This window comes from Taeniopygia guttata, chromosome 14 (assembly GCF_048771995.1).
Source record: "Taeniopygia guttata chromosome 14, bTaeGut7.mat, whole genome shotgun sequence".
Lineage (NCBI taxonomy): Eukaryota > Metazoa > Chordata > Aves > Passeriformes > Estrildidae > Taeniopygia > Taeniopygia guttata.
In genome coordinates, this window is record NC_133039.1 from 11,177,953 (window position 1) to 11,191,112 (window position 13,160).

The 13,160-nt window shown below is 45.3% G+C and overlaps 3 protein-coding genes across 6 annotated transcripts in view; 2 read left to right on the forward strand and 1 right to left on the reverse strand.

Moving 5' to 3' along the window:
* Positions 1 to 3,640, forward strand: part of CARHSP1 (calcium regulated heat stable protein 1) — a 38,280-nt gene extending 34,640 nt beyond the window's left edge. For all 4 annotated transcript variants that reach the window (XM_030284908.4, XM_002194690.6, XM_072935783.1 and 1 more), the window contains exon 4: positions 1,966 to 3,640. In XM_030284908.4, the coding sequence (XP_030140768.2) occupies positions 1,966 to 2,128 (163 nt within the window). In that variant the 3' untranslated portion in view covers positions 2,129 to 3,640. The remainder of the gene's footprint in view (positions 1 to 1,965) is intronic.
* Positions 3,641 to 4,183: 543 nt separating this feature from the next.
* On the reverse strand, positions 4,184 to 10,780 carry PMM2 (phosphomannomutase 2). The gene is made up of 8 exons (XM_012577186.5): positions 10,646 to 10,780; positions 10,385 to 10,496; positions 9,465 to 9,541; positions 8,796 to 8,887; positions 8,017 to 8,116; positions 7,510 to 7,585; positions 6,299 to 6,414; positions 4,184 to 5,318 (listed from the first exon to the last, which is right to left on the reverse strand). Exons 1-8 carry the CDS (start codon positions 10,709 to 10,711, stop codon positions 5,214 to 5,216), a joined length of 744 nt encoding a protein of 247 aa, XP_012432640.5. The 5' UTR covers positions 10,712 to 10,780; the 3' UTR covers positions 4,184 to 5,213.
* On the forward strand, positions 10,677 to 13,066 carry TMEM186 (transmembrane protein 186). Its single transcript, XM_030284906.4, has 2 exons — positions 10,677 to 10,809; positions 11,423 to 13,066. Exons 1-2 carry the CDS (start codon positions 10,801 to 10,803, stop codon positions 12,149 to 12,151), a joined length of 738 nt encoding a protein of 245 aa, XP_030140766.4. The 5' UTR covers positions 10,677 to 10,800; the 3' UTR covers positions 12,152 to 13,066.
* The last annotated feature ends 94 nt before the right edge of the window (positions 13,067 to 13,160 follow it).

Genomic DNA, 13,160 nt, shown 5'->3' on the forward strand with positions numbered 1-13,160 from the left:
CTCCCATTTTCCCAGGCACTGCTCTGAAGGGTTCAGCTTAGGACATGCCCTCCTGGGTCTGATCGCCACAGTCAGGGGCAGCTCTGGAGTAGAGGTATTTCCAGGGAAATAAAGTTTGAAGGACTTTATTCCCTCAAACATTTCAAACCCCAGGCCTTGGGAATGCCTTTAACTCCTCACAGCAGGTTTTAGATTCATATTTAGATACAGGAGCATTTTCAATATCATGCTGATACAATCAGCTAGCAAACAATGACTTTTCTTTTGAATTTCCCGTGGGAGAAGTCTTGATTTAGGGGTCATTTTTAGCTTCCCTTGTAGATGCCTGGTTACCCTGTCCTGTCTGGGTCCTGGCTGCTGCTGCTTCACCACAGCCTGAGCTGCCCTTGCAGGGCAGGGGTCAGACAGGAGCCCTCAAAAGGGGAAGGGCTGGGGAGAAGCAGTGCTGAAGTTCTGCAGAACTGTGAGGAGAAGCAAATTCTGATGTGAGGTTAGAACTGGCAGTGGGTGCCAGTGTATTTACCTCCTATCAGTGCTGCCAGCCTTTCCTGCAATAGAAAAGCCCTGAGATTGATGGGTCACAAATGAGAGTGGATAAAAAGGGCACTGCTAAAATCTGAGATCCCTGCTATTAACAGAACATGGGGTAAAATTCCTGGGTGGGGTGAGCATGCTCTCAGTGTGCTCTCAGAGAAGGCAAATACCAAATTCTGTGGTGCACTACAAACTTCTGACCTAGACCACGTTTTTTTCTTTCCTGGACACAAATCTGGACTCCAGTGTAACAGGAGTTCACAAGCAAGGCTCACCAATAAGGCATCCAGTAGAATTTGTTATCATTGTTGATCTCTTCCCAAATACAGACACTGCTGAGAACCTTCACTGAGAAATGTAGAGCCTAAGCTGTCAGGGCAGAGAAAGCTGAGTGTGGGCTGGAGTAAGGCACATTTAAAGAAAGGTGGAGTGGCATCTTCTGAGAGCTGATGGCAGTGCAGGAGGGAGGAATCTCTGCCAGCGGTCAGTGGCACGTGCTGGCATTTTTATTACAAAGCTCTGATCTCAAACGCAGGGTGGAGGTGAGGAGGGCTGTTTGCAGTTCTGTTTCATCAGCACCTTGTTCTGAACAGAAGGTGAAGCTCTTTTGGCATCTCCCAGTGATTGCAAACACGGGCTCACGTGCAGTAGCAAATGCACAGTGCAGGTCTTGCAGCATCCCCTGGCATCACTCTGGGGGATGCCAGCTGGAGCCTCCTGGAAGTCTCCCTGCGTGTTGGGTGAGGGTTTCTGCAGGCTAACACAACAGGATCGCAGAACTCTCTTTTCTCACAGCAAGTAATTTGAAATATTTGATACCATATCTCACTTGGGCTCTTTTTTTTTCTTTTTTCCACAAACTGTGTTATGGTGGGGCAACCTTAAGGTAAAAAATCTTGTCATTACGTGGTACAAATTTTTTTTTAGAAAAAATGAAAGAAAAAAACCAACTGAAACTTCAAAAGCTTAAGTGAGAAGTGAGGAAAAACCAACCAAAAAGAGATCAATTTTAGTTTAAAAACCATATCCCCAAAGTAAGTGGCAGCCAGTGGCAGCCCTGCCCTCTAGTGCTGCTGCAAGTGAGGTGTTGGTGCACAGCTCGCAGTCCAAGCCTGGGCTCACATGAGTATTCTTCAAGGCAGATTAGCGTGGAGCTTTTTGTGGGTTTTATTTGGTTTTATTTTTTACTTCTTGTGGTTGGTTGATTTTTTTAGGGCGAGGCTGGTGTTCATAGTATTCATAGTTCATGAAAATAGGATTTCACTGCAAGACAACCAAAATCAGCCTCAGACTTTGACAGATGACAGGCTCTATAAAATCCCTGAAGTACTTTGAGCATCTAAGATAACGATTATGATAAAAAATTCAGTAAGCTGCAAAAGAGAGTGAGTGTTGATGTGACTGATGACTGACTGGAGCTTCCCTCCACAGCATTGAAGGCGAGTACGTTCCCGTGGCAGGCGACGAGGTCACCTACAAGATGTGCACCATCCCTCCCAAGAACGAGAAGCTGCAGGCCGTGGAGGTGGTGATCACTCACCTGGCCCCTGGCACCAAGCACGAGACGTGGTCAGGGCACGTCATCAGCTCCTGAGGTGTCCCTGGAGCGTGGCTGCTGCCAGCGTGGGCTCTGCTCGACACCTGGCTGCAGCACCTGGCTGAAGAATACTGTGTGTGAGGAAATACTGCATTGTCAATAAAGCAGAAGCAGGCCAAAATTATCATTTTTACAGCTGGCCTGATTAAAAAAAAAAAAAAAGGCAATTCAAATCCTAATGAAAAAATATCTAGAGTAATGTGTTTACAAGAAATGTATTTAAAGAGAGCTAGTTTGTGTGCTTGGTGGAGGAGGGGAGGTTTGGGTTTTCTTTTGTCTTGTGAACTGATTCCAGGAAATGCCCAGGGGAAGGGGGGAGAGGTTTCAAGGAGAGCCCTTCTAGTGCAGAGGGTCCAGCACAGCTCCGAGCCCTGGGTGCTGGGTGTGCTCCCTTGGGCTGCTCTTCCAGGGCTGCAGTACCTTTATTGCTGATAACAGTGCCTGAATGCCTTGGCCTGACAGACAGAGGTGTTCATTGCTGATTTGTTTTCCTCATGGAAGGAAGTTCACAAACAGAGCAGCTGCCACAGGGTGGAAAATCTCCATCAGGTGGTTATGGCCATCAGGTGCACCACTGCAAATGGTGTGGCTGCAGCGTGGAAACTGTGTTGTACTGGTAAAGCTGGGGTTTGTGAATTTACTTAGGTGCCTTGATGGTTGATTAGCAACAGATTTTATAGGCCAGTATTAAAAAATAAAAAATCCATCCCAAATTTAAATTTGCTTCAAGGTAAAGTGGTAGAAAACTGTAGAGTAGTGGATACTTCATGGCCTCTGAGTGTGTCTGAATTTTGACAGGGCTGAAGATTTGCCTTCCAGACTGCACACAGCTGAGTGCCATGGTGTGCCAGGGGCAGGCAGGACACCTGCACTGCTGCACAGCAGGTTGTGCTGCCCAGTGCCTGTGTATGAAACACTGTGGGAGTTCCTCAGCAGGCTCAGCTGTCTTGGTGAAGTAAATTCTGCATCTGTCTCCCTGGCAAACTCACTTGGTAGGATGTGATAGGGCCACCCTTCCCCAGACTCTGTGTAGTTGTAGTGCTACTAAATTGGTTTTGCTCCTATTTGCTTTCCACAAATTTTTTTTTTTAATGAAGCATTTTTCTCTGTTATTTTCCTAACAGTGGATTTTTATTGACTTTGCAAATAAATAATAAAAGAAAAAAGGCACAAGTCTTGTTAGTTGTATAAAACAGTGCAGCTTCAGTTGTGTATTTGGAGCTTCACCAAGAGGTGCTCGCTGTCAGGATGTGCCTGAGCCTTTCACAGCGTCTGATCTGTCCCCAGGTGTGATGTGGGGACAGCACAGGGGTGGGGGTCAGGACTGCTGTGCTGTCTTGTTTTCCCTTTGCTGTGCCTGTGTTACACCATGCTGTACTGGGGGTTTGGGCTTGGTTTTGTTTTTTATGACCCATAAGCCTTGGTTGTGGTGGGTTTATCACTGTGCAGCTTGTTGGAATATCATCTCCTGCTTTCTTTACAATAAATGCAACGATTTCAGTGCTTTAATGTGTTTCCAGTCTGCTCCCTGGGTAGCTGGTGCTGAAGAGGTTCAGCTTTGAAGAAGGGGAGAATGCAGGTGCCTGCACATGCACCCCTGTGTGGTGACTAAAGTTTTATTTAAGGGAGTGTTTTCACAGCCACTGACTGCAGTTACCAGAACAATTAGGAAATAACAAGGCCAGCAGATGTCAGAGGAGGCTCCCAAGACAGAGCAGCCAGAAATGTTGTGTTTGGGGCTGAAAACAATGAATGCAGTAGCTCTTACACTGTCCTTAAAGAGCATTCCTACCCGAGGGATGGTCCTGCTCTAAGTCAGCTCCCATTAAAACAGGAGCTAGCTAAGGAAGAAGTGTGCTAGAAGAAAAAAGACTTTTGGTGCATGAGGTGCATAGCAACTCCCCCTCTGTTTTTGTAAGCTCTTTTGGACATTTTGGGTGGCACACAAAGATTCTATTCCCTGCTTTTTTACTGTGCAATTATCCCATCAACCTGGAACTGGAAAGATTCAAATAACTCATTTCTTTGTACAGACAGGCAGCATGCAACAGGTCTGCTTCAAGTATTTTATTTACCAAAATGACAAATCAATACAGTATTTTTTCATGATAAAATCACATTTTATTGTCCTTTACTAAGTCAAACCGTTTATATTCAAGATTACTTTCCTAATGCCAGATGAGAAAAGTAGTATTAACAGTTACACAGACTGTCAGGCATTGACTTGAATTTTAATAAAAACATAATTTAGATCATTTTTGTAGTATGAAAAATCCCACCTAGTCTTAATGCCTTAACCAGGAATCTCAGAAAATGATCAGAAAGTGACAGAAATATATTTTGCTAATATGCTGAAGTTATTTTCATTAATTTTTACAAATGATTTTTTAGATTTGGTCTGCAGAGAGTGTAGGTACCATGACCTGACTTCTACCTTTGACCACATTCATCCTGAGGAGGGAACTTTGGCACCAGCTGGTCCAGCATTCCAAGGGATGGCAGTCAGGGACTTCTGGTTCACTGCCATCTTCCCAACCCCAGGAAGAAAATAAAACTATTCCCTTTTACTCATCTTCCAGTTTTAGACAAGAAACTGTCTTATAATTCATGTTAATTAATACAGCACATGGTAAGTATTTTAAAAAAAACCCAACTGCATCTTTTAAAAAGCTGCCTCAACATAAAAATACTAAGGGATTAAGCCTTTCAGGCCAATTTTGAGACCATGAATCAACTAGATGCAGATTATGCCACCCTTTCCCTCCCTAAATTGTAATTAATTAGTTAAGGAAGTTTATAGATATCTTAAAAACCAACCCAAAATATAACCCAACTCAAAGCCCACAACCAAACAAAAAGAAAACAATTTATGTGATTGGAAACAAAGCATGGTGCTAAATGAGCTCTGCTGTGTTCCCCCAGGCAGCAAGGGGCCTTTAATTAAAACATTTCCCTTTAGTAATTACTGACCTGCAAAGCACCTGCTATTCATGACCAATTACAAAAAAACAATACAGAATGATGATATTTCAAGTGATTTTGCTCTTTTAACTGTCTTGTAAGTGTGAACTCTGGAAATCTTTTATTTAAAAAATAGCTCTTCACAGATTCTTTTTGTATCCTGTGGGGATGTGACACTGTGGCCTTCTGTTCTGGAGTCTGTGAAAATTTCATAGTCATTCCCTCCCTGGAAGCAGAAGATGATTTAATGTTATTTAACATAAAACATAGTCACAAAAAGGGACACATGACAGGAAACGGGGGAAAATTGACTTTTTCCAAGGGCATGCAGTGATTAGATTCAGTGAACAACAGCACTGCCCCTGTATGAGCACAGATCCCCAAAATCCATCCATAGCTTCATTCCCAAACTTCTGTTTGCCACACTCCTTCTACAGGGTCAGCATCAGCTCTCAGTACTTCAACTCTCTGGAAATGCTGCACTGCCACTTAGAGGGTCTAAACTGAACTGTCTGTAAGCTCTGTGCCAGAGGGACAGGTGATTACTTTTGCAGCTGATGTCAGGGGAAAAAACCTTTAATTTAAACCTTTTAAAATTTATAAAGTCCTGTGTAATTTAAGAGTTTTATAACTGTGAGTTCTTATCAAATCAAGCATTTTCTTATAAAACTTAGCCTGACACTGTTCTTTGGCCATATTCAGACAGCTTTCATTTCAAGCAAGTCCTTGTGCTTGCCAGTGCTCTCACAAGCTCTTGTCAGGTCTCTGTTCAGGATTCTTAAAAGCCTCTGAATTGCCCTGCAGAGCTCTGCCCCATGATGAGGGACCCAGGCTGGAGACTGACAGAGTAGTGAGCAAGGCACAGTGTTAAATAAGATAGGAAATAAATATGTATAATAAACACCAGCCAACAAAAATCAATCTCCACTGACCAGGCAGGACAATCAGTTTCACACAGTCATGTCACCTAGGTGTTTAACAGAATTACTGAAGTTCAGTTTTAAAACAACTTCTGTTAAGGCAAGAACCCTGTGTTCAATTCAGGAAACAAGGAAAACTTCCCATCTGCAGCCAGGTAAACATGGACACGTGTTTATGCCCTGGCTTCAGCTCTTGTCAGGATTAAGGTTATAAGGTTAGAATCTGCACTCCTTGAGGTTTAATTACAGCAGCTCTCAAATTACTGTATCAAACTAATGTACTCACTGGCATGGTCTTGTCCCCAAAGAAATAAATAGTCTTGTATCCATCCTTGGCAACAATTCCTAAGCAGTACCTTTTATCCCAGCCATCTGGGAACACATCGATGCTTATCTGTCCTCCTAGGAGAGAAAGGAACCAAGACTTGTTTCATTTTAAGAATGTATTTCTGAAGGGAGAGGAAGTGAAAAAAAACCTGAACTGGGTAAGATTTTAGGGAGAGGGAGCTTTGCAGAAGACACAGAAATGTTGTGAGACTCTGTGAGTCCTGCAAGTACAGAAAGTGTTTTATATCAGTTATTAGAGCTGTGATTCAGAGATTATCTATCCATTCAACAAAGTCTGAGCATGTTCCCAAATACTCACTGCTATCCAAATTAACCTTTTGGAATAATTACACTTAACCTCTCTACTTTTAGAAAGAAAGGACACATGAACACAGCCACCGATATATTTACAGCCATAAAATTGTAGGCAAAAGACTTCCTAAGGCTTTCAGAGTAGGAAAGGGAAGAAATCAGCCCTTTCAGCAGGTTCCAGCTGTTCCAGTTCTGAGCCCTTGGCCTTCACCAATACCCAAGAGCATGACTTGGAGCAGGTGTCCAAAAGGTATTTACAACATAAAGGAGAGGAGAGCTGCACTGCAGTTCACCTTTGCCTTAGTGCTTCAGCACTAATTATCTGCATTATCTGCAATTCTGAAAAACAATCAAAAGCAGGAGTGTGGTAATATATTAGGAGAGACGGTAAAAAAGCAAAATGCACCAAAAGTTAATTCCCCCTTATTGTAATTTTTTTTTCCCTAAGCTTGCACTTGCTTTTGGATTCTTTCTTTCCTCCCACACAATGTAGGTATAGCTGAAGAACCAAAGGCAACTGGAACAGCACTGAGGGAGCAGTTCGGATCAAAACTGATTCACAGAAACAACTCTGACTAATCCAATGCATCTAATATCCTCCAAAATGAGCAGAATCAGTCACACAACTGACATTAAAGGACAATAAACTGATGACAAGAAATGAAGTTCTCTTTGTTGATGGATTTCAATTAAAATGTCCCAATAAAAACCTGAGAGGAAAAAGAGGCTCAGTCTTGCAACCACCCCCAGAGAGACCTGTCAGACAAATGAGATGGGATGTCACAGCCGTAAGAGAATATGACTTAAAAGAAATTTAAATTAATTGGTGTTTTAAATGACATTCTTTTAAAGTATTACCTATTGAAAATGTGAGGCCTTTGCCCGCAAATTCTCTTTGTAGATCAGCTACAAATTTCTCTCTTATATGCTCCTTCTGTTAAGGAAAAAAGAAAACAAAACCAAACAACAGTTACATGCTGTAACTGTGTTGATTTACCAACAAAAAGATAACCCAAAACCACCTCTAAAAAAGAATGGTTTTATTGATTTGAATGGACCCAGGCTGGTTACACTATAGAGGAGAAAGTATGATTTTACCTAGGACAGGGTTTTTCAGAAACCCCATGTATAGAAGCAGGATGTTCAGTACTCTGGATATTGGATTAAAAACATGAGCCAAACCCACCCTTCTGCAAGTAATCCCTGCTATTCCAACAAAAAACCCCACATTGTCTATTTCCTGAGGTCTGAATTAGAGGAGGAGGAGATTAGTTAAACCACATGGAAAGGGTTTAAATTACAAAAAAAAAATTGCACAAATTATAAGTTTTTAAAACTGCCTTCTCCAGGAGAGCTGTAACTCACTTTATCAAGTTCATAGAACTCAAGTCGTTCTTCCTGGCTGCAGCTTCTTCCAATGGGGGACACATTCAACATCCCATTTCGGAACTCGATGAAAGTGCCTCTGCAAGGGAATTGATAACAAGACAGAAAATAGATGAGAAAATTTCTCCAAACACTAAATAGCACAATAAATTTCCATTTAATTCTAAAGGCAGTGAGAATCACGTGTCTCACTACATGCAGGTACCTCTGGCACCAGTTAAGTCTTTTGGACTTTGAATATGGCAACCTCCTCATCATCCTTACTGGCTTTTAAAAGTCCCATTTGGTTTAACAAGTGTGACTGGAGCATCCATCAAGCTCAGAGCCTGACAGGCCAGGCTGTCAGCGTGGGTAAAGCTGCGGAATTCACAGCAGTGTGGGCAGTGTCCTGCCCTGCCCCACCCAGCACATTTCAGTGTCTGCAGCAGCTGCACCTCACACATCACACAGAGCTGGTCTGGCTGCACTTCTCATCTCTGGAAAACACTATGCTGCTGAATTCCAAACATGGCAAGGGAACACTCCTACTTCAAAACTGAATCTCCTTCCCTCTGACACAAAAGTGCCAAATTAGTATTTCAAGCCCTGTGCTCCAGCTGGGAGCTTGTCTTTGTATGCATGGGCAGAGCTCTGTTTCACACACACGGCACTGTTCCCCAGGCAAAAATTACTCTCTTTTTTTTTGCTGAGCACCCTGAGCTGAGCTTTATATGCCCTAAGGAGAACAGGGCCACGCTGAGATGTCTGTGTGCACATACCTCTTCTTTGGCAGCTTAATCTTTGCAATGTAACTCAGGCAGTAGTTGATGACATCTTGAAGGATGTCCTCGCCCAGGTGGCCCTGAATGCTCTAACAAAACAAACACCATTCAACCAAGGGTCCAGAATCTGAGATTCTAAAAGCAAGTCACACGGAAAACACAGACATTGGGTAATCAGGCATGGTTAATACCACAGAGGAACAAACATGCCTTCAATCAGTAACATCAGCTGATGCTCACATGGTACTAACTAAAGGTTCTCATTTTGCTTTTTGTTCACTTTATAACACCAAACTGTCCTTTAATATGATTCCTACTTGAACCTGCTTCAGAAGGAAACTGTGCCACAGGCAGCAGCCCTGAACAAAAAGCTGCATTTAATGTCTGTTACAGCCAAGAATGAAGAAAAGGAGCTTGTTCCTGCAGTAAACTGGAACCGCTGGTCAAGGCAGCAAATTCAGCCAGGATCTCTTTTAAATGTTTACTCTCCATTACTTATGTTAAACATTACATGCCAAATGAATGATCCATTAACAGGACTAACATATGAAAGCAGCAGCAATTTTAGTCTTTGAAAGGGTGATTACAGAGGACTACACTGTACAAATAAATCAAAATCTTGTTTAGAAAATTTCTTTTTCTCACTATTGGAAATTTCACACTTACCTGCTTGCTCAGGAATTTCCCATCTTTGTATGCTACCAGGCCATTTTCTGAGAACACATAGTCATATTTTTCAATCACTGCAAACAAGCAAAAAGACAGTCATCATTTCCCCTCAATGCTTAATGCAGAATTGTCTTAAATGTTAAATTGGTTAAAATACAGCAAACATTAGCTCCTAAAGCATGAAAAGTTTCAGCAGCATAGCATCAAGCACAAGATTACTAGTCCCAATGCTCACTATGATCAGCACACAGCTCAGATCACGTGAAGTCATTTGTTTGACATACCTGTGGTTTTACTTAGAGGCATATGACTCTTTACATTAAATGTAAAGGAATGCCCAAACACCTGGCACATGGCCTGGCTAGAGGGCAAGTCAGATACTGCCCTTTAGGTTTGTTTCCTCAGTGTCACAAATCTTCAGCAGATGTCTGGGAGTTGTGAGTCTCAGCACTACACAAGATGATGATATGGTTGACTAGAGACCACTTGGAAGGCAAACGAACTCAGCTGTCTGGGCACTACAGGAGTTATCAGTGGCATCAATAGAGTAAAGAGCATTAAGAATAAAGGACTAAGCTAAGGCAAGAGTGCACCGCTGCATCATAACCCCACAGCGAACAAAAGCAGGTCCCGAGGGAAGTGCTGACAGCGGACAGCCCACACGTGTATGTCACACAGAGTGTGAAAATGCCCTCCCAAGGCTGTCAGCGAGGCAGGATTTCACCATTAGCAACAATCCCTTAATCTGATCCATAGACAGCGGTGCAAGCAGCTGCGGTTCCCAAGTGCCGGTCCGTAGCTCCCACAGCCTGAGTGCAACACACCACCACCAGAAGACAGCTAAAGCGAGGGAAGAGGGGATGAGGGGGCTGCAGCCTCCAGCTGCCCTTCAGCGCGGCCCTGAGCGCGGCCCTTACCGTCCTCGCCCAGCTGCTCGCGGATCTTGGCCAAGTCCGAGCCGCCCACCACTCCCACCTTGGCCTTCTGCCGCAGCCGCTGCAGGAACGCCGCCATCTCCGCCGAGATTTTCTGCGGTCCAAAACAGAGCCGTCAGATTTGCCGGAGCCCAGCGCCTCCATCCCGCTACAGCAGCCCACACACGCTCTGCCAGCAGCGTTACGTGAGCCAAGCGCGGACACGCCGGGCCCCGCGGGCTCGCAGCCCGGGCCCGCACTCGCCTGCCGCGGCGGTGTCAGGGTGCCGTCCACGTCGAACAGGCAGAGCGCGGCGGGCGGCGGCGCCATGGCTGCGGGGCCGCCCCTTCCCTCCCGTCCCGTTCCGTTCCCTCCCGGCGGGCCGCGCGCGGCGGCGCAGCCGCGGGAGCTCCGGGGCCATGGCGGCGGTGAGGCCCGGGCTGCTGGGGCGGGCTGCTCCTCCGTCCCCTCCGTCCCCTCCTTCCCCTCCGTCCCCTCCGTCCCCTCCTTCCCCTCCTTCCCCGTCTCCCTGCCGTTCGCCTCCTCCATCCCTGCCGCCATCCCGCTCGGTGGCGGGTCCTTGCCCGCGCGTTGCAGCACGCCGGGGGCAGCGCGGAACTTCCCCTCCTGCCTTTGCTCTGCAGCCCTGCGCCTTCCCAGCGTCTGCTCCCGCTCTCCTTCACCGTGCTTAGTTCATTTTTCTGTTCTGTTCTCCTAAATCTGCGGTTTAAGGGGCTATTAACGAGTGGGCGGTATTCAGCGGCTTTCCCTGGGCTGGTGCTCAGACAGTGAGAGGCAGGGGCTGTGCAGGGCCGCTCCCTGAGCTCACTGACAGCAGCGGTGTTAGCAGGATTTCCCTGCCGCTCTGCAGGGAGGGATGCGGGCACAAAAACCAGGTTCCTGTCAGAGCTCTGGTTTCAGGTCGCAGTGACCCGGGGGTTGTGCTTTACTGTCTTTAGGCGCCCGGGTGACCAACTCTGAGCTCTCAATTGGGCTTTAAAGAGCACTCAAACGATGGCCTGTGGGACTCTTACCTTACAGGCTTGGCTCTGCACTAGGACTAAAGTCTGCACGGCAGCAGCTTTTGGGAGATCTCTACAGAAAGAGCTCTGGACAAGGTCGTGGAGAAGGGAAGCTGCTCGCCGGCCCTGGATTTTTGGTTCGTGGGAGTGTTTGCAGTCACAAACCCAGCGAGCTCATGGTAGTTATCTCAGGAGACTGCGAGAGCCGCCGGTGTGTCTGTCCCACTCAGCCCCTGCTGCAGTGCTCCAGCAGAAGGCTGTGGATGGGCAGACAGAAGAGTTCAAACTGGTCTACAGGTTCCCAGGGATAAAATACTGCAGGGTCCTGTCGAGACTGAAGCTGCTGCAGACTGCCACCTCCATGGTCATGCTGCCTCCCATCTGCTACCTCTACCTGCAGGACCAGGTGTCTCAGAATATCCTCCTCTATACAACTGGCATCGCTGTGTTTGCTGGGGCAATGCTGTATGGTATGAGCTACTTTTTCAGAAGAATTATTGGATTAATATACTTAAGTGAAAGTGGACAAACTGTCAGAGTGGCCCACTTGACATTTTGGGGAAGACGTAATGATATTTACTGTCCCATAGAGACAGTGGTGACTTTGGATGAAGTTGGAGATAGCAAGGACGAGCTACTTCACCAGTTCAAACGGTATAACAGTACAGATACTTTGTATTTTACAATTAAGTATGGCCAGATTGTAGACAGACAGAAATTTACTCAAATATTTGGAGAATTTGTGTGACACAGCACCTAATTTCCAGTGACTGTCCATGTTCATTGTGCTTATTGTTTCATGAGGTTTTAAGTAGTTTACCAACCTACACATCCCTGTCCTTTTCGTGTGCAAAGCCTGCTGTAAGTGCACCCAGTGTAGAAAGTCACAGTGGTAAGGCACAGTCCACTGGATTAAAGGTCTTGCAGCATGTATATGGTGTGAGGAGTGTCTGTTCCATGTAGGATTCAGTAATGTCACAGCATTCCAAGCCTGAACTGTCCAAATTACTGGGGCTGACCCTGGCTGTTTCTTTCTGTTGGCCTCTTTGGTGGTTATGAAGCATGAAAAATCTCTTGAAATGAAATGCAGGAGCTGCCAGAGCATCCTCACTTCAAACTCAGTGTTTATTTTCGCTATTTTCAAGTTGGCTGGGAAGCCTCTGGAAATGAAAGCTGGTCTGGTACATCCATAGGATGGGTACTGCTGAATGTCAGAGAGGGACATGCTCAGGTGTTAATGCAATTGAGGGAACTGGGAAGGTGTGTGGGCTGTCCTGGCCTCAGGAGGGTCCTCCAGGATGGGAGTGGAACTGGGCAGAACAAGGGTGTGGGCTACAAGAGACAGTGGCAGCTCAGCTGGTAAGTTATGGCAGGGACAATATTTCAGGAGCCTCTTACAGAAATTGCCATTCTTCATTGGAATGGGAAAAGCAGCACCTGTCTTCATGAAGGACTGTGGTTGTATTCCATGGTACTGGTATGACTTCTCCTTTTCCAAAACCTCAGTAGAAATGAGGAATTTAAACCCCAAGAAAGAACCAAACATATCACCTATAACATGTAACACATTTTTTGACTTGTCAGAAGCAAGATAACTCCTTACACCCCTCTTCTTGTTCTAGCTTAATTTGAAACTGGCAAATAAACTGACTCTCACCAATAATCTGGAGTGTTCTTTCCTTATTTTTTCCTCATGTGAAGTGAAACCTGTTTCTTGGCAGATCAGCAAAGGATCAGTTAAGTAAAATTGTGATTTA